Source organism: Microtus oregoni, unplaced genomic scaffold (assembly GCF_018167655.1).
Source record: "Microtus oregoni isolate MIOR12 unplaced genomic scaffold, Mior012 000022F_ref0000154, whole genome shotgun sequence".
Classification (NCBI taxonomy): domain Eukaryota; kingdom Metazoa; phylum Chordata; class Mammalia; order Rodentia; family Cricetidae; genus Microtus; species Microtus oregoni.
In genome coordinates, this window is record NW_024543081.1 from 16689891 (window position 1) to 16708050 (window position 18160).

At 52.0% G+C, this 18160-nt stretch overlaps 1 protein-coding gene across 2 annotated transcripts; it reads left to right on the forward strand.

Annotated features, from left to right (window-relative positions):
• Positions 1-3719: 3719 nt before the first annotated feature.
• Tonsl (tonsoku like, DNA repair protein) lies at positions 3720-18058 on the forward strand. Of its 2 annotated transcripts, XM_041672280.1 has the most exons (26): positions 3720-3789; positions 3869-3964; positions 4051-4193; positions 4671-4854; positions 5457-5586; positions 5867-6038; positions 6113-6227; positions 6700-6845; positions 6945-7097; positions 7323-7448; positions 7709-7892; positions 8553-8635; positions 8742-8831; positions 9215-9287; positions 9383-9546; positions 9626-9749; positions 9831-10570; positions 10664-10740; positions 11090-11243; positions 11326-11404; positions 11823-12124; positions 12323-12494; positions 13672-13847; positions 14667-14740; positions 15180-15313; positions 17816-18058. In XM_041672280.1, the coding sequence occupies exons 1-26, from the start codon at positions 3765-3767 to the stop codon at positions 17995-17997; spliced, it is 4098 nt and encodes a 1365-aa protein (XP_041528214.1). In that variant the 5' UTR covers positions 3720-3764; the 3' UTR covers positions 17998-18058. The 2 variants fall into 2 exon arrangements, with proteins under 2 accessions (XP_041528214.1, XP_041528215.1); XM_041672281.1 differs by lacking the exons at positions 3720-3789; positions 3869-3964; positions 4051-4193 and having other exon boundaries at positions 4751-4854; positions 5208-5586.
• The last annotated feature ends 102 nt before the right edge of the window (positions 18059-18160 follow it).

The window sequence follows — 18160 nt, forward strand, 5'->3', positions numbered from 1 at the left end:
TGAAAGGCATACTCCAAGGCACAGGTAGGACTGGGGCCATGCCCAGCTGAGATCCACCTAGGGGTGTGGCTGTCCAAGAGTTCCCAGGAGGACTACAGCAGCCTCCTAGTGACATGCTCGGTGTGGCCGCTACACTGTGACTGTCATGTGCAGCAGTTGAGCCTTCTAACCTAGAGGAACCAGACATGGAGAAGACTAGTATGTCTCTTGGCTCTGCTAGGGACTGGCATACAGACCTTCAGCATCGTCACTATGAGCTCTTGGGGGGGAGCACCATATCTCCAGGCTTGTGTCCAGAGTCTTGTTATCTTGCTGTCCTAACCTGGCTCTTTTTCTGTTGTCTCTGAGGATGGGAGAGGGGTTCAGCCTCAGTAGGTGTTGGGGAGGCTGCCAGAGGGGGTTGCATAGGCCAAGCCAGGCCTCCCCCCTCCGCCTGTCTCATCCCCACTTCCTGTGAGCACCACGTCCCTCAGTTTGCCCAAAGTGAGACATTTACAAAACAATAAAAATAATTTTCTAATGAGCAGAGCAAGAAGTGTTTTTATGATTGTTGGAAATGACTTACATGTCAGTTCTGCCGTTTGCATTTTCTTTGAGTATTTTCTGTATGTACCTGTAGTTAAAAAAATAATTCCAAACCATGTTTTGTCTGTGTTTCCTTACCAGAAGACAGCCTCAGGGTGGGGCTTCCTGTGCTCTGCTAGCCTGCCTTGCTCATCAGCCTGTACCCCATCCCCAGGCCTCCAGTCATGTGAAGCACCCAGATAGAGAAGCTGGATTGTCTCTAAAGGGAGACTGACTCCACAAAGTTGTCTCTGACTTATACTCGTGCCATGGCATGTGTGCCCCCCAAATAATAATAATAGTTTTTTAAAGATGCTTGTAAAATACAGCTTTCCAGGGCAAGGCACAGTCTGAGGAAACTTTCGCACAATACTGCATACAGTAGAGCAGCTGGATCTCAACAGGCTCCTATTTTATGAATCCTAGGGCTGGACAGAAAGCAATTTGTGGTCTTCCCGACAGCCTTGGGGTCTGCTCCATGTCTTAAGCCTCTTGATTCTATCCCTTCCTCCCACTCCACCCTTCTTTCACAGTGTCCCTCACCAACCTGCCCGCTAGGCAGTAGACTTAATTTTAGAGGCATGCATGCTTTGGATGGGAAAAGGGCTGACCTCTGTAGCTCTTCTGACATCCTGAGACCCATCACGACCTAGTCTAACAGCTGCCCTTCAGGAGGTCTACCTGTGTCCTATTTTCCTTTTCACCGGACACAACTCTGGAAGAAAGATCTCACCACATCCTTGCAGCCTTCAGGTAGCAAGGCCCAGACCTGCCCAGCCCCAGCCTGCAGCAGGTGGCTGATAGGGTCAGCGGGTTCAGGGGGCCCTTCTTTTTTTTTTTTTTGTTTTTTTTTTTTGTTTTTTTCGAGACAGGGTTTCTCTGTGGTTTTGGAGCTTGTCCTGGAACTAGCTTTTGTAGACCAGGCTGGTCTCGAACTCACAGAGATCTGCCTGCCTCTGCCTCCCAAGTGCTGGGACAGGGGGCCCTTCTTAGGCCTATATCTGCCCTCAGTATCACTCTCTTCCCAGCAGGTGTTACCATCTGTCCTCTAGCTGGTCTTCTACTCCATGGTTTTGAGGTTTGGTTGGTTGGCTTTCTTTTGGTTTTTCTCTGCTGTTTTGGTTTTGGTTTTTTGTTTGTTTGCTTTGTTTTCTGAGATAGGGTCTCTCTAAATATCCCTGGCTGTCCTGGAACTCACTGTATAGACCAGGAGGACCTTGAACTCAAAGACATCACCTGCCTCTGCCTCCCAAATGCTGGGATTAAAGGTGTGTGTGCTCCCACTGTTGTCATTACAATAGAAGACACACTTATCTGCTGACTAGTGTGGTGGACAATGGACGCGGGCCTGTGATTCCAGCGCCCGTGGGAAGTGGCAGATCTCCGAGTTCAAGGCCAGTCAGGGCTAATCAGAGAAACTCTGTCCCAAAAACCAAAAAAAGAAAAAGACCCTAGGACTCAGCTGGGTGGTAGTGGTGGTAGTACATGCCTTAATCTCAGTACTCAGGAGGCAGAGGCAGACGGATCTCTGTAAACTACAAAGAAACCCTGATTCAAAAAAACCAAAATAAAAAAAAAAGAGAGAGAGAGAGAAAGAAAGAAAGATAGATAGACAGACTCCTCTCCTCTCTATCCCACTCCTATGGCTTTCTGGGCTCTGCACTGTTTTCACTGGGACCCTCAGTGTACAGTCTGGTAGAGGCTGACTGTTGAGGTTGCCTCATAGCCAGGGGTGAGAGCTCCATCTCACAGCAAGTGCTGGGTCTTCAGCGTAATGGGGAACAGAGTACCCCAAATCACAGGATTCCAAGGACAGTTCCAGGCCTTTTGCAGGTGAAGAATCTGTATTGGTTTCAGTTCTCCAGCCTAGAGTGTCTTCCAGTACAAAGCTATGCAGTTTTCAAGTGTCTTTATTGCATCTTCTGAGAATACCAACACCCACATAAAGAAACTTTCTGTTTAGTTCAGAAAGCACATTCCTCCCCTTCCTCAATCCGGAGACCTTCTGTCCTTTCCCCGGGGCATCTGACAGTTCCATACAGTCCTCATTCCCAACGATTTCTTTGTATAGTATTGCTGTGTTCTGGTTTTTCAGGACAGGGTTTCTCTGTGAAGTCCTGGCTGTCCTGGAACTCACTCTGTAGATCTGGCCTCGAACACATTGAGAGAGATCCACCTGCCTCTGTCTCCTGGGTGCTGGGATTAAAGGTATGTGCCATCACTGGCTAGATTTTTTTGCAATGATTTATTTTGTTTTTACTCTATGCACATTGACGTTTTGCTTGCATGTATGTCTGTGTGGGAGTGTTGGATCCCCTGGAAATGGAGTTAGATAGCTTTTGAGCTGCCATGCGAGTGCTGGAAATTGAACCTGGGTTCTCTGGAAGAGCAGCTAGTGCTCTTAACCACTAACCACCAGTTCTAGGTGATGCCTTCTTTTGGTATCCATGGACACTAGGCATACATATGGTACACAGATATTCAGGCAAAATATCCATACACATAATATAATAATTAAAAAATTTTAAGGTAAAACTTACAAGCTAGATATGGTGCATAAGTCTTTAACCTCAGCATGACAGAGGCAGGCAGATCTCTGTGAGTTCGAGGCCAACCTGGTCTATAAGAGCTAGTTCCAGGACAGGCTCCAAAGCTACAGAGAAAACCCTGTCTTGAAAAACAAAAACAAACAAAAAAGTTTTTCAAATATAAACAGGTTGTGTGTGCTTTAATTTCTAGAGGAAGTGAGGGCAGCATTACATAACACCTGTAATAGACAGGCAGGTAGACTCCAGGACAGCACGGTCAGTGCCTCAAGTGCCCCAGTGCTCCCAGCCAGCAGCCACATACTGGCTGTAGTCCTGGGAACCCACCCGAAGCGGTCTGTAAATAAGAGCACCGAATGCCTGGGCGCCCACACTGTGCCTGCCGCTTAGAAGGCTTAGAAGGCCCAACACAAATTCCGCTACCTGATGGCACCTTGCCTGAGCCCGTCGGACTACAACTCCCAGGAGGCCTGGGGTCAAACTACCGGTTCCATCAAGCGCTACTGCAAAGTCTACCACCAAAGGGGCGGGGTTAGACATGCGCGCAGAAGACTGGGTGGGGCCTGCGTGTTATGGGTGGAGCAAAGTAAGTGGGCGTGGTCCCAGGGAAGCGCGGGAAGTCCAGATTTCCGCGGCGGTGGTGGATGTGTAACTATGACCCTGGAGCAGGAGCTTCGCCGTGAGTACTTTGGGGCGTGCGGAGCACAGGGTGTGGATCGGTTCCCGCGTTAATCCTGATCCTCTCTTCCTCCCGGCAGAGCTGAATAAGGCCAAGGCCAGGGCCCAGAGGAATGGGCAACTGCGCGAGGAGGCGGTCTACTGCCACCAGCTGGGGGAGCTGCTGGCTGGCCACGGTGAGCCGCAGAGGCGAGAAGGAGTGGCGGCTGGGGATGGCTGGATGCCGTCGCACCGTGAGCACTCTATTCCCCTCTTCCGGCAGGCCGCTTCAAGGAAGCTTTGGAGGAGCACCAGCAGGAGCTACATCTGCTAGAGAGCGTCCAGGACTCCCTAGGCTGCGCAGTGGCCCACCGCAAGATCGGAGAACGGCTGGCAGAGATGGAGAATTACTCAGCTGCCCTGAAGGTAGAGGGCCTGCACTTCTGGGGTGGGTCTTCTTGTTGTGGAGAGAGGGTCGGTACGCAAATAAGCATCCCATAGTAGCTGACATGGTTGTCAGCCACACCGTTATGTTTGCTTCGGGTGCTGCCTGGCTCTTGGTAGGGGACTGGAGCATGAATGGGTTTGTGACAACTGAAACTTTTAAGGAACTGTGGTTTTTGCTCTGTGGGAAGAGGAAGAATCAGGACCCATTGCTGTTGGGAGCAACACTCCAGGCTGCCCTTAGTGGTCTGGCGTGACAGCACTGGCTGGCTCCAGGGCAGAGCAGTTGTCATCATAGACAGCCCTTGGCACAGAAAAGATGCGACAATGTGTACAACTAAACTCTGTCGAAACTCGGGAAACAGAAGGTTCTCTTGTACAAGGGTAGCTTCCCCTGGGGTCAGATTTCTGGGTTTGCGTGAAGTGTGATTATTTCAAAACTTTTTCTTCCTATGCTAGCACCAGCATCTCTACCTGGATTTGGCTGCTTCCCTGTCCAACCACACTGAGCTGCAGAGAGCCTGGGCCACCATTGGCCGCACCCATCTAGATGTGTATGATCACTGCCAGGCAAGAGATGCCTTACTTCAGGCACAGGCTGCCTTTGAGAAGAGCTTAGCTATTGTGGATGAGAAACTAGAGGGTAGGTGCCCCTTCCCTGGGTTCTTCCCATATCCTGCTTTCTGGGCCCTTACTTTCCAGGGACTTTGTTGCTTACCAACTTGATCCTGTCAGGCACCTGCTTTTGTTTGTTTGTTTTGGTTTTTTGTTTTTTGAGGCATGGTTTCTTTATAGATTCAGCGCCTGCTCTGGAACTCTTTCTGTAGACCAGGCTGGCCTCAAACTCACAGAGATCTGCCTGCCTCTGCCTCCCGAGTGCTGGGATTAAAGGCATGCGCCACCACTGCCCGGTAGCATCTGCTATTTCTTTTTCTTTTTTTTTTAATTTATTTATTTATTATGTATATAATATTCTGTCTGTGTGTATACCTGCAGGCCAGAAGAGGGCACCAAACCTCATTACAGATGGTTGTTGGTAGGAATTGAACTCAGGACCTTTGGAAGAGCAGGCAATGCTCTTAACCTCTGAGCCATCTTTCCAGCCCCCAGCATCTGCTATTTCTATGTATACTCTCTGCAGCAGACTGCTGGTTCCCTCAATACAAGATGGGATAAAGGCTGGGTGGACCTGACAACCCCATAGCCAGAGGAGGCAGCTGAGTTCCTAGAGCTGTTGTCTTCCAGGGACACTGACCCAGCGAGAGCTGAGTGAGATGCGGGCTCGGCTCTACCTCAACCTGGGCCTCACCTTTGAGAGTCTGCAGCAGACAGCCCTGTGCCATGACTACTTCAAGAAGAGCATCTTTCTCGCCGAGTGAGGCACCATCCCTATCCCAAGAGGGAGCAGGTGGTTCCCTGGGATCCTTCCAAGAGGACAGCTTGTCTAAGTTGTCCACTTTCCATTCACGTCTGTGCTGCAGGCTGAGGGAAGCAGGTTTCAGCCTGAAACCGCAGCATGGTGGGGCTGGGGCCTAGGTGGTGTTAATAGCCGTGACTGGCTGGGTATCAGCAGCATCACACGTGTTTCAATGTCCACTGTTCCAAAGCTGGTGGCCACTGGGCTCTCTGAGTTCCTGTCGCCCCATCCTCCACAGGCAGAACCATCTCTACGAAGATCTCTTCCGGGCCCGATACAACCTGGGTGCTATCCACTGGCGCGGAGGACAGCACTCTCAGGCCATGCGCTGCCTGGAGGGGGCCCGGGAGTGTGCACGTGCTATGAAGATGAGATTCATGGAAAGTGAATGCTGCGTGATAGTGTCCCAGGTAGCTCTCAAGTCCTTGTCTGCTGGGCGTGGGCCTTAGCGAGTCTGTGAGCCTCACTTTTTTTCTCTTGCCAGGTACTCCAAGATCTGGGGGACTTCCTAGCTGCAAAGCGAGCCCTGAAGAAGGCCTATAAGTTGGGCTCCCAGAAGCCTGTCCAGAGAGTGGCTGTCTGTCAGAGTCTCAAACATGGTGAGGCTGCAAGGGGGCCTGGAATTGAGCCCCAGGGATGAGAGAAGGACTCTGCTCTCCCAGCAAGAGAGACCCAAGCTTAAGTTTTGGGGAAAGTGGCAACTTGAATACAGGGTAGACTTTTGCCCAAGCCCACTGCGCAGTGTGTCTGGGCCACTAGAAGGTGTGTGGAAAACTGACTGGCTTTATCACAAAGCCACATTAGCCAGTGGGTACTGCAATGGCATGCTGTAGCCCAGAAACCGACGCTGATGGTCATTAGTGTTCAGATCTTCAAACTAAGTGCTGTTCAAAAGTCCCAAGTGGTCAGTCAGGTACCCCGGTACCCCTTATACCAATGGTCCATGAAGGCACTTTCCCCTGCTCCCAAGCTCCCTGCCTAAGGGAGTGCGGCTGGTGGGTGGTTGGCTGTGTGGTTGGGACCCCGTGTTGTGTTGCTGCATCAGTATTGTCCAACTGTTGTGTCCATCAGTATTGTCAGTGATCCAGCTGCAGCAGCAGCTGGAAGAGGCTGAGGGCAATGATCCTCAACGTGCCATGGCTATCTGTGAACAGTTGGGGGACCTTTTCTCCAAGGCGGGGGACTTCCCAAAGGCATCAGAGGCTTACCAGAAGCAGGTGAGTGTCCCCCTCACCCCGAGCCATCCCCGGGGGTGGGAGGAGAGTGCCAGCAATATGTGAAGTGTGGGTCAAAGCCTTACTGTGCTGCCTCTCCAGCTGCACTTCGCCGAGCTGCTGAACAGGCCAGATGTCGAGCTGGCTGTCATCCATGTCTCCCTGGCCACCACGCTGTGGGACATGAAGGATCACCGAAAGGCTGTGCACCACTATGAAGAGGAGCTGAGGCTACGCAAGGGCAATGCCCCGGAGGTGACATGCCCTTGTTCCCGGGTGTCTTTCAGTGGCTCTTTCTTGAGCCCACCGTTTTCCAGTGGCGGGTGTGAGTAGATGCCCCTGAAAAGGTTGTTCCTTCTGAAGACTGTCATGGTCTGTCAGTTGGCGATAAGGCAGGGACAAAGCACATCTTCTAGCTTACGGCTGGCCAGCTGGATGCGCTAGGCAGCCACCAACTTTGCGCTTCTCTCTCTGTTCCAGGAAGCTAAGACTTGGTTCAATATTGCGCTGTCACGTGAGGAAGCAGGTGATGCGTATGAGCTGCTAGCACCATGCTTCCAGAAGGCTTTGAGCTGTGCCCAGCAGGCCCAGCTCTTCCAGCTTCAGGTATAAACATTGGATCCCCAAATAAATCCAGCTCCTAGCTTTTGAACTTAAGACCTTACTTGTGACCTATATATTCCCAGCCCTTTTTGTATTTTCATTCTGAGGCAGAGTCGCACTAAGTTGCCCAAGCTGACCTTGAACTTAGAATCCTCCTGCCTCAAGCCTGTCTTTGCTTGCACTAATTGCTCTCTGTGTTACTGTTTGCACTAATTGCTCTCTGTGTTGCTATTTGTTCCTAAATGGATGTCTCTGCTCCTCAGAGACAGATCTTACAGCACCTTTATACCGTGCAACTAAAGTTGCAGCCCCAAGATGCTCCTAGCACTGAAATTAAACTGCAGAAACTGAGTATGGCAAAAGACACAGAGGAAGAAGAGGAGGAGGAAGAGGAAGACGAAGCCAGTGAGGCCCTGGAGACCAGTGAGCTGGAGCTCTCAGAGAGTGGTGAGGGCCAAATGCTGCCTCGTGTGCTGGGTGGGCTGCATGTGCCTCTTCTGCCTGGGTCTGCTCTGAGATGTGCCTGGGATGGACTGGTGTGTATTTGAGCCGTGTCTTCATGGAGCCTGCTGGGGACACAAAGGGGTGGAACAGCGCAGTTGGGAAGGGCGACCAGCGCTTCTGTGGAAGCGATTGGAGGAGGCTGACAGCCTATATGGAACAGGAGACCTAGTAGTCAAGCTCTCTGGGGAAATCACTGGTCAGAGGCAGTCAACACTGCTGTGATCCAGCGGCTGCTTCGTGTTCTTCAGCCCCTGGGTGTAGTGGAGTAGTGAGCTAGAAGTGGGCAGCGGTGGTGGTGACGATGCATGTCTTTAATCCTAGCACTCGGGAGGCAGAGGCAGGTAGGTCTCTGAGTTCCAGGACAGCCACGGCTACACAGAGTAACCCTGTCTCAAAAAAACATAAATCAACAAACAAACAAATAATCCATAACAGAAGCGGGCTTTTGGTGGAGTGAGGCTGGGCTGGGAGTCCATTTTGCTTTACCTGGCTACACAGCTCACAGACCCCAGCGCTATACTTCCCTGCTTTTGGCTGCTCTGCCCTAGGGGTCAGGGGAGATAGCAGGCTTTAGGCTAAAGGTCGGTGGCCTTACTCTTCTAGAGGACGATGCTGACAGTCTGTCTCGGCGGCTGGAGGAAGATGAGGAGCTTCAGGGCTGTCTGGGCCGGCGGAAGGTAAACAAGGTGAGGACAGCTCCCCTACCCCCTCCCTGCTGCCCAATACCACTGCACCCGGCTATGCTCCTGCCCCTCACGCCCCTGCCCCATGTCGGGGCGACTGCACTTACAGTGGAACCGGCGCAATGACATGGGAGAGACTCTGCTGCACCGAGCCTGCATTGAAGGCCAACTGCGCCGCGTCCAGGATCTTGTGAGGCAGGTGGGCCAAAATCCCCAGCGAGATCATTGAGCCCTGGCTTCCTCGGGGAGCTGTGGGCCGAGGCAATATCTCCTTTATTGCTTGTTTTTAAAAAGAGACAGGATGTGTAGCATCCCTGCTGTGGGTGAATGGGTTGGCCAAGTCAGGACAGGAAGGGACAACAGATTTCTGGCTTCCTCCCTCCTGTTCCAAGCCCTGTAGTCAGGCACTATCTGTACCAAGGCGCAAGATAGTACATGGCCTAGGAATCTATTGTGATAGTGCAGCCAGCAAGGCACTGGAAGGGCCAGGGTACATCCTCCTCTTTTTCTTTCGTAATACCTAAAGAGGGAAACAGTTACACCAAGGAGTAGACCTTTCTTTGGACATTTCTTTGTCCCTAGGGCCATCCCCTCAATCCCCGAGACTACTGTGGCTGGACACCTCTACATGAAGCATGCAACTATGGGCATCTTGGTAAGTGGGGTCAGGCCAGGCACATGGTGGATATATGAGTCAGGAGGCAAGAGAGAATGGTTCTGGGAACTGAGTCCATATGGTCTTGCCCCCAGAGATCGTCCGCTTCCTCCTGGACCATGGAGCAGCAGTAGATGACCCAGGTGGCCAGGGTTGTGACGGCATCACCCCCCTGCATGATGCCCTCAACTGTGGCCACTTTGAGGTAGCTGAACTGCTCATCGAGCGAGGGGCATCTGTAACTCTCCGTACCAAAAAGGTGAGCCTGGGCGTGAGCCGGGCAGGCAGGGGCTGTAATGGACTCTATTGTTGCTTTTGCTCAACTGAGTGCCACACAGGGCCTCAGCCCTCTGGAGACACTGCAGCAGTGGGTGAAGCTGTACTTCAGGGACCTTGACCTTGAGACAAGGCAGAAGGCAGCGTCCATGGAGAGGAGGCTCCAGTTGGCCTCCTCGGGCCAAGGTAAGCAGGGCCTTCCCTATCTCCTTGACTCTTGCCCTAGAGGTGGGGGTCCCCTCTCATGATCTCTTCTCTCTTCCTTAGCACCCCACGGCTCCTCTGCCCTCCAGAGCATCCCAAGTAACCATCTCTTTGATCCTGAGACTTCTCCTCCCTCGAGCCCCTGTGCAGAACTTTCCCTGTGTACCCCTAGACCTCCAGAGGTCTCTCCGGCCCCTGCTAAGGTCTTTCTGGAGGAAACTGTGTCTGCTGTGTCTAGACCTCAAAAAAACAGGCAGAGGCCACCCAGCAGCAGCAGCAGCTCAGAGGACGAGGACAGCGTGGGTCCCTGCAGGCCATCTCAGAAAAAACTGAGACCATCCACCAAAGCACAGCAGGATGGAGCCCAGACCCCTGAGCCATCATCCAAAAGTAGAGAGACGGCCACAGCAATTGCTTGCCGCTCTGCTTACCAAGCTGCCATCCGAGGAGTGGGCAGTGCCCAGAACCGCCGCCTGGTACCTGGACTGCCTCGGAGCTCAGATGAAGTCCCTGCCCCCAAGGCAGCGCTCATTCCTGAGGAGGAATTCCTGGCTGGGGACTGGTTGGAGTTAGATACACCCGTGAGCCTTCGGAGCAGGCCCAGTGCTTCAGGGTCAGACTACGAGCGATGCTCTATCAGGCGCCGGGCTGGTGCCAAGCAGAGTCGCCTAACATGTCTCGATGATTGGGGCACACGGACTAAAGCAGGAGATGGCAGCCTGGCTGCAGAGCCTCCAGAGAGTCCCAGCATGCCTAGGACCTCGGGACCCACCAGGGAAAATTGCACAGCAGGCCAGCCTTTGGTGGGTGCATAGCACCGTCTTTCCAACTTGAGACAGGTGGGGGTAGAAAACTCTGGTTTCTGACTGTCCTCTCCCTGTGTCCTTGCCTGCTAGCTTCTGGTCCAGCCTCCTCCCATCCGGATTCGAGTTCAAATTCAGGATAACCTTTTCCTCATTCCTGTCCCACACAGGTAAGGCATACATGTGCCCTCTCCTATTCCCAGACTCCTCTGTCGGCCACGCAGCTCTGCCTGGGCTGTCGGCAGTAGGCTACACAGCACCCCCGTGTGACTATCAGGATGGGTATGTGAGAAGGACTCCTGGCTTGACACCCTGCTCCCTTGAGCCCCAGGGAGCCCTCCACAAGCTAAAGCGGGGATCCCTAGCACAGTCTAAGAAGGTTTTGTTGGCCTTAGAAATTGCTGGAAGAGCAGGTAGTCGCTGGGCTGCACAGATAAGAGGCTAGTTATCCAGAGGAGGTGCTAAGCACCACAGTAGGACCCGGGGCATCTGAGCTCAGCATGTCGTTCTTCTCTGTAGCAGTGACGTCCACTCTGTAGCCTGGCTAGCAGAGCAAGCTGCCCAGCGCTACTACCAAACCTGTGGGCTACTTCCAAGGCTCACCCTACGGAAGGATGGAGCCCTGTTGGCTCCGCAGGACCCCATCCCCGATGTGCTGCAGAGTAATGACGAGGTGGGCAGCGGGGCAGGGCCACGGGCACAGGCTACCCCTCTTACTTGGCTCTGTAGGGCTGCTCACCAGATACACATTCTAGGTGCTGGCCGAAGTGACCTCATGGGACCTTCCCCCACTGACTGACCGCTACCGCAGGGCCTGCCAGAGCCTGGGGCAAGGTGAGGTAGCTCTGCCTAGGCATGAGGAGCTGGGCATGTAGTCCCCACTTCCCTGCATATACCCATGTCTGGAGAAACCTGTTACATGTGTACGTGTGGGTGACAGGAGCAGACAGCTCTGAGATCATGGACTCTTGGAATGAGAATTCTGAAGCAACCTAAGACACAGGGAAAGGCAAGGGAGGAGTCCGGAGGGGCTGGAGATCACCAGGAAGCTTGTTTCCAAGACCAGACGGTGTGAGTGTGGCTGACAGAAATCAGAGCCCTCCAGATTTATATGCAAGCTCATGTGGTATTAAATCCAAGGCTTGTAGGAATGGGCTCAGGATTACCTCCTGGGCCGCTTGCTTTGCCTGCAAGACTCCAGGGCAGGTTCAAGCTCTGACCCCGCCGACCCTGTATCTATCTCTCTTCTCAGGGGAGCACCGGCAAGTGCTGCAGGCCGTGGAGAAGCAGAGTTCAAGCCCTTCATTTAGTGCCTGTTCCCTGGCTTTGTGCCAAGCCCAGCTCACACCCCTACTGCGCGCCCTCAAGTTGCATACGATGCTCCGGGAGCTGCGCCTTGCTGGGAACCGACTAGGAGACACCTGCGCTCCTGAGCTGTTGGCAACCCTGGGCACCATGCCTAACCTGACCCTCCTTGATCTCTCTTCCAATCACTTGGGCCAGGAAGGTCTGCGCCAGCTTGCTGAAGGCTCCTCGGGCCAAACCGCTCTACAGGTAAAGACCCAGGGTGCAGTGGGCCAACACCAGCAAGGCAGTAGTATTCCCACTGAGCTGTTCACAGGTGCTGTGGTGGAGCTGGGAGAGCCGGGCAGTGCTTGGCCCTTGGATGGGACCCATGCAGAGACCAGACTCTGTGGAGAGGTGGGCTCTTGGGTATCTGGGAACTCAGTACCCAAACCATGTCTTCTATAGAACTTGGAGGAACTGGACTTAAGCATGAATCCACTGGGAAATGGCTGTGGCCAGGCCCTGGCCTCCCTTCTGCGGGCCTGCCCCATGCTCAGCACCCTGCGCCTGCAAGCCTGTGGCTTTAGCCCCAGCTTCTTCCAGAGCCACCAGGCTGCTCTGGGTAGTGCCTTCCAAGGTAAGATGACCAGCTAAGTGTATTCCCTGAGCCCAGAGTTGAGAGAATTAGGACCTTGAGCAGAGGGAACCCAGGATACAAGGACCTAGCTTCTGAGGGAAGGACCAGTTCTTGTGAGCACCGCAGGCATACATGTGGGTTTAGCAGGGGCTCCAACACAAGTTGGTTCTGAACCAGCGTTGGATTCTCAGGACCCATCCTGGTCCCCACACACCACATGAGTCTCAGAAAGGCCATGTCTGCCCTCAAGTCCGTTTATACCTCCGGATTAAACTTTCTGCTTTCCTGAGGCAATTTTATCATGAAGCTACCTGATTCAGTGACATTCTAGTACAGAGGGCTGGGAACTGGGACCACCCAGAGGAGCCCAGAAGAGGGAGGGGCTTGGGATTAGGTGGCCATGGTCAGAGCACTGTCCTAACCTCCATTCACAGATGTCCTCATCCCCAGCAGCCAGCCATGGAAATGGGGAAACTGGACTCGGGAGACTGGACATAAGCCTTAGCTTCCCAATCTCCCAGACAAAATTCAGGGGTAGCACCGGGCGGTGGTGGTGCATGCCTTTAATCCCAGCACTCAGGCGGCAGAAGCAGGCAGATCTCTGTGAGTTCGAGGCCAGCCTGGTCTACAAGAGCTAGTTCCAGGACAGGCTCCAAAGCTATAGAGAAACCCTGTCTCAAAAAAAAAAAAAAAAAAAAAAAAAAAAACGGGGTTGGAGAGATGGTTCAGAGGTTAAGAGCACTGTCTGCTCTTCCAGAGATCATGAGTTCAATTCCCAGCGAGCGACCACATGGTGATGGGATCTGTCGCCCTCTTCTGGCCTGCAGACACACATGCAAACAGAATACTGCATACATAATAAATAAAATCTTTAAAAAAAAAAAAATTCAGGGGTAGCAGTTTCTTTTTTGCTTATTTGTTTTTTGAGACAGGGTTTCTCTATGTAGCTTTGGAGCCTGTCCTGGAACTAGCTCTTGTAGACCAGGCTGGCCTCAAACCCACAGAGATCCGCCTGCCTCTGCCTCCCGAGTGCTGGGATTAAAGGTGTGTGCCACCACTGCCTGGCTGGGTAGCAGTTTCTTTAAAGGCTTCACAAGGTTTCTGGGGTCAGAACTCTAGGGTAGGGAGAGGGCAGTGGGTATCTGCATGCCTTGATGAAAGTTCTTGCCCTGTACAGACGCTGAGCACCTGAAGACCTTGTCCTTGTCTTACAATACGCTCGGCGCTCCTGGCCTGGCAAGGGTGCTGCAGAACTTACCGGCCCGTGCCCTCCTACGTTTGGAGCTTAGCTCTGTGGCAGCCAGCAAGAGCAACCTGAGTCTCATGGAGCCTGTTATCAAATACCTGACCAAGGTATGAGGTATGGAGGGGACTGCCAAGCCAGAACACAATGTTCTGTTCATTGTAGGCCCCAAACCCAAGGTGCTACAGCTGAAACCATGCAGTATTGTGCAGAATTTGAGGAGAGGAAACACCCATGGGCTCCTGGGATGGTATTACTTCAGACAAGTTACAAGGATACACCAGGCTCCTGTGATTTTTTTTTTTAACTTTATATGCATTGCTGTGAAGGTGTCAGGAACTGGAGTTACAGACAGACAGTTACGAGCTGCCATGTGGGTGCTGGGAATTGAACTCAGGTCCTCTGGAAGAGCAGCCAGTGGTTGTGTAACAGTCCTAACTGTCTTGGGACTCACTTTGTAGCCCAGGCTGGCCTCCAACTCATGGAGATCCACCTGCCTCTGCCCCCCAAGTGTTGGGATCAAAGGTGTGCACCACCACCGCCCAGCCAGCAGCCAGTGCTCTTAACCGCTGAGCCATCTCTCCAGCCCAGCTCTATGATCTTTGGTTTTTTTTGTTTTGTTTTTTTGTTTTTCGAGACAGGGTTTCTTTGTGGCTTTGGAGCCTGTCCTGGAACTAGCTCTGTAGACCAGGCTGGTCTCGAACTCACAGAGATCCGCCTGCCTCTGCCTCCCGAGTGCTGGGATTAAAGGCGTGCGCCACCATCGCCCAGCTTCAGCTCTATGATCTTTATAAGCCATCTGTAACCTGTAACCTGGAAGAGAGGTTCCTTTTCATCTCCAAACAGCTTTCTCGGGTATGGGTCTCTGCCGGGAGGAAGGTGGCTAGGTGCCCACTAGGCATGGCCTTTTGCCCTGTGCTTGTGTCTAGGAAGGCTGTGCTCTGGCCCACTTGACCCTGTCTGCAAACTACCTGAGTGACAAGGCTGTGAGAGAACTGAGCAGGTAACACACCTTCCCGCAGCCACCGACTGTCCCGTGAAGGACCCTGATGTGAGAGATGGGTCAGGGCGTCTCCTCTTTCTGACTTCCACTGTCTCCGGGGATAGCTCTGGCAGGCGTCCTTACCCTCCTTAAGTCTCTGTCATTCGAGAACTTTTCTCTGGTCTATCCTTTATTTTCCTTGGTGAAGTGTTTCTTCCTCCACCCCCCATCACTCTCCTAGCGGCTCGGCTGTCTTTCAGAGCAGTGTCAGCTTGTTCAAAGGTGGCCATCGTAGTCTTGCCTCTAACTAGTGCTGTGCCAAGCTGGACCAGGAGTCTGGATTCTGCTAGGCTTGGTCCCTGCCTCCCAGAGCTGTGGGTTCGTCTGGGTCAGCCTTCCCTGGTAATAAAGCTAGGGCTTTCCCTGGACGCTCAGCCCTTCACTTCCCATGTTATTCCAGATGCCTCCCTTGCTGCCCCTCACTTGTCTCTCTGGACCTGTCTGCCAATCCTGAGGTCAGCTGTGCCAGTCTGGAGGAGCTCTTGTCTGCCCTCCAAGAGCGGCCCCAAGGCCTCAGTTTCCTTGGTTTGTCAGGTAAGAGCTGGAAGCTACAGGGTCTCCTACCATGTATCACCTAACGCAGGACTTACCTTCCAGAGACCTGTCAGAGGAAGGGGCAGTCACTGCTACCACCCGGGCTCTAGGAGGCTGTCCTGGTGAAAGGCAGCTTATGGTGTAACAGGGCCAGGGGTGAGAGACTCTCTGGTTATTCAGAATATGGCAGGAAAGAACCAGATATGGCTCATACCTGTAACCCAGCACGAGGGAGACTCAGGCAGACTACTTCAAACAATGTCCTGAGCTACATAGTGAAGCCCCGTCTCAAAAATAAATAAATAAATAAAAGGAGACTCTGGAGATGGTCAGCGGTTAAGGGCTACTCTTCCAGAGAACCCCAGTTCTCAGCACACACATGGCAGCTCACAACCTCTGTAACTCCAGTTCCAGGGGACTTCTGGCCTCTGCAGGCAGACTAATTTCACATGGTACATAGGTGGACATGCAGACAAAACACCAGTACACACACAAACAAATATTTATTATTTATTTATTTATTGGTCTTTTTGTAGGAGAGGGTTTTTTTTTGTTGTTGTTTTGTTTTGTTTTGTTTTTTTGAGGTGGGGTTTCTCAGTGTAGTTTTGGTTGTCCTGGAACTCTGTAGACCAGGCTGGCCTCAAACTCAGAGATTTGCTAGCCGGGCATTGACAGTGCACACCTTTAATTCCAGCACTTGGGAGGCAGAGGTAGACGGATCTTTGTAAGTTTGAAGACAGCCTGGTCTACAAGAGCTAGTGAGATAGTTCCAGGACAGGCTCCAAAGCTACAGAGAAACCATCTCGAAAAACCAAAAAAAAAAAAAAAAAAAAAAGAAAGAAAAACTTTAACAAAACAATAAAAAGCATTAAGAATTGGGACTGGAGAGATGGCTCAGTGGTTAAGAGCACTGGAAGAATAGCTAGTGTTCTTAACCTCTGAGCCATTGCTCCAGGCCCAATGATTTTTAAAAATAAGTAATTTATTTAACTTTATTTTATGTGCATTGGTGTGAAGGTATCAGATTCCCAGGAACTAAAGTTACAGATGTGAGCTGCCATGTGGTTGCTGGGAATTGAACTCAAGACCTCTGGAAGAGCAGCCAGTGCTCTTAACCTCTGAGCGGTCTCTCCAGCCCTGTTTGCATTTATTTTTAAGAGCTTTAAAAAAAAAAAAGATTTACTTGCTTTGTGCAAGACATGGTGGTGTGTGCCAGATTAATGATATACAGGATTAATTTAGATTAGCTGACAGCTAGGGCTATACAAAGACCCTGTCTCAAAACAAAAAGATTTGCTCAGTTTTCTTTGTATGAGTGTTTTGCCTGTATGTATGTGCACCATGCGCATGTCTGGTAACCCTGGAATTGGATTATAATTGTGGGGTCAAGGAACCCAACCAAGAGCTTCTACAAAAGCAGTTCATACTTTTTTTTTTAATTTATTTTTTATGTATACAGTGCTCTACCTACATGCCAGAAGAGGGCACCAGATCTCATTACAGATAATTGTGAGCCACCACCATGTGGGGTGCTGGGAATTGAACCCAGGTCCTCTAGAAGAGCAGCCAGTGCTCTTAACCGCTGAACCATCTCTCCAGCCCCCACACCTCGTTTTCTTAAGGTGCCATCTTCCAGATACTTGGTGACTTTTCAGATAGGCATGCATACTCTTGACTGCCTAGGCAGTTTCACAGGTGTTCTGAAAGTGAACAGGAAGATTAGAACCTCTTGCCGGGCGGTGGTGGTGCACGCCTTTAATCCCAGCACTCAGGAGGCAGAGGCAGGCGGATCTATGTGAGTTTGAGGCCAGCCTGGTCTACAAGAGCTAGTTCCAGGACAGGCTCCAAAACCACAGAGAAACCCTGTCTGGAAAAACCAAAAAAAAAAAAAAAATAAGATTAGAACCTCTTGATTTGCATGACAATACAGGGCTTTCTGGGTCAGGAGAGTAGCAAACCAGGGTCCAGTACAGGGAATTATTTCCTCTTTCTTGTGGGCAGGAAGATGACTGGAATCCAGGTGCTACCAGCTCCACTAAAGGACTCTCTTTCCACCTTCCTGGTAGGGGGCGTTACCCACACCCTCCCTGCTCGTAAATGAGCTTTGCTACCACCAAAGCGTTCTCCACCTTAGAGCTGTACCAGTGGACTGGCCAGGCACTGCCTTGTTCAGCTGAAATTTGATAAAAACCTGAGCATCTTCCTGTGCCTTTCTCCCCACTTCCTGCACCCTGGTACTTCTGGCACCTGTGCCGTTTCCTACAGCTCCCTGATACCCTGAGCCTACTGGTATCTCAGGCCTAATGATCGAGTCCTGGCATTCAGTAGCCTCCAGAGATCCTTGGGCCCACTATATACAGATTTCAAAGCCTTGTTGGGTACATTTTACGTTGGGGCAAGCCAAAATGTAGGCTCTGAGGTACGGCATGAGCACCACGCCTCCTGTGTGTGAGATGGAAAAGCCTGCCTACAAGTTAAACCTACCTCCCCCTGCCCCCACAGGCTGCTCCATCCAGGGGCCACTGAGCTCCGACCTCTGGGACAAGATCTTCGTGCAGCTGCAGGAGCTGCATTTGTGCAGCAGACACCTGAGCACAGGGGACCGAGACGCCCTGGGTGCGAGACTGCCGGCCAGCGCCTGCTCACTGGACCAAGGTCCCAAGCTCTTCTTTAAATGCTTCTGATCCTGGCTCTATCGTTTCTGCCCCCACCCCCCGAAAAAAAAAAAGAAACTTTAATAAACTAAGCGCCTGTCCCATTTGTGTGTCTGTTTGGGAAAGGGGTGGACGATGTGACTTAAATCCTTTACAGGCGCTGCTGCCCCAGAGCGCAAGCTCAGGCACAGAG

Bases quoted from the DNA above. Each gene is read 5' to 3' on its own strand.
- Tonsl (XM_041672280.1), top strand. From the start codon at position 3,765: ATGACCCTGGAGCAGGAGCTTCGCC. The intron at 7,449-7,708 runs GTATAAACATTG...TCTGCTCCTCAG, and splicing joins CCCAGCTCTTCCAGCTTCAG to AGACAGATCTTACAGCACCT. The intron at 12,495-13,671 runs GTAAGATGACCA...TGCCCTGTACAG, and splicing joins TCTGGGTAGTGCCTTCCAAG to ACGCTGAGCACCTGAAGACC.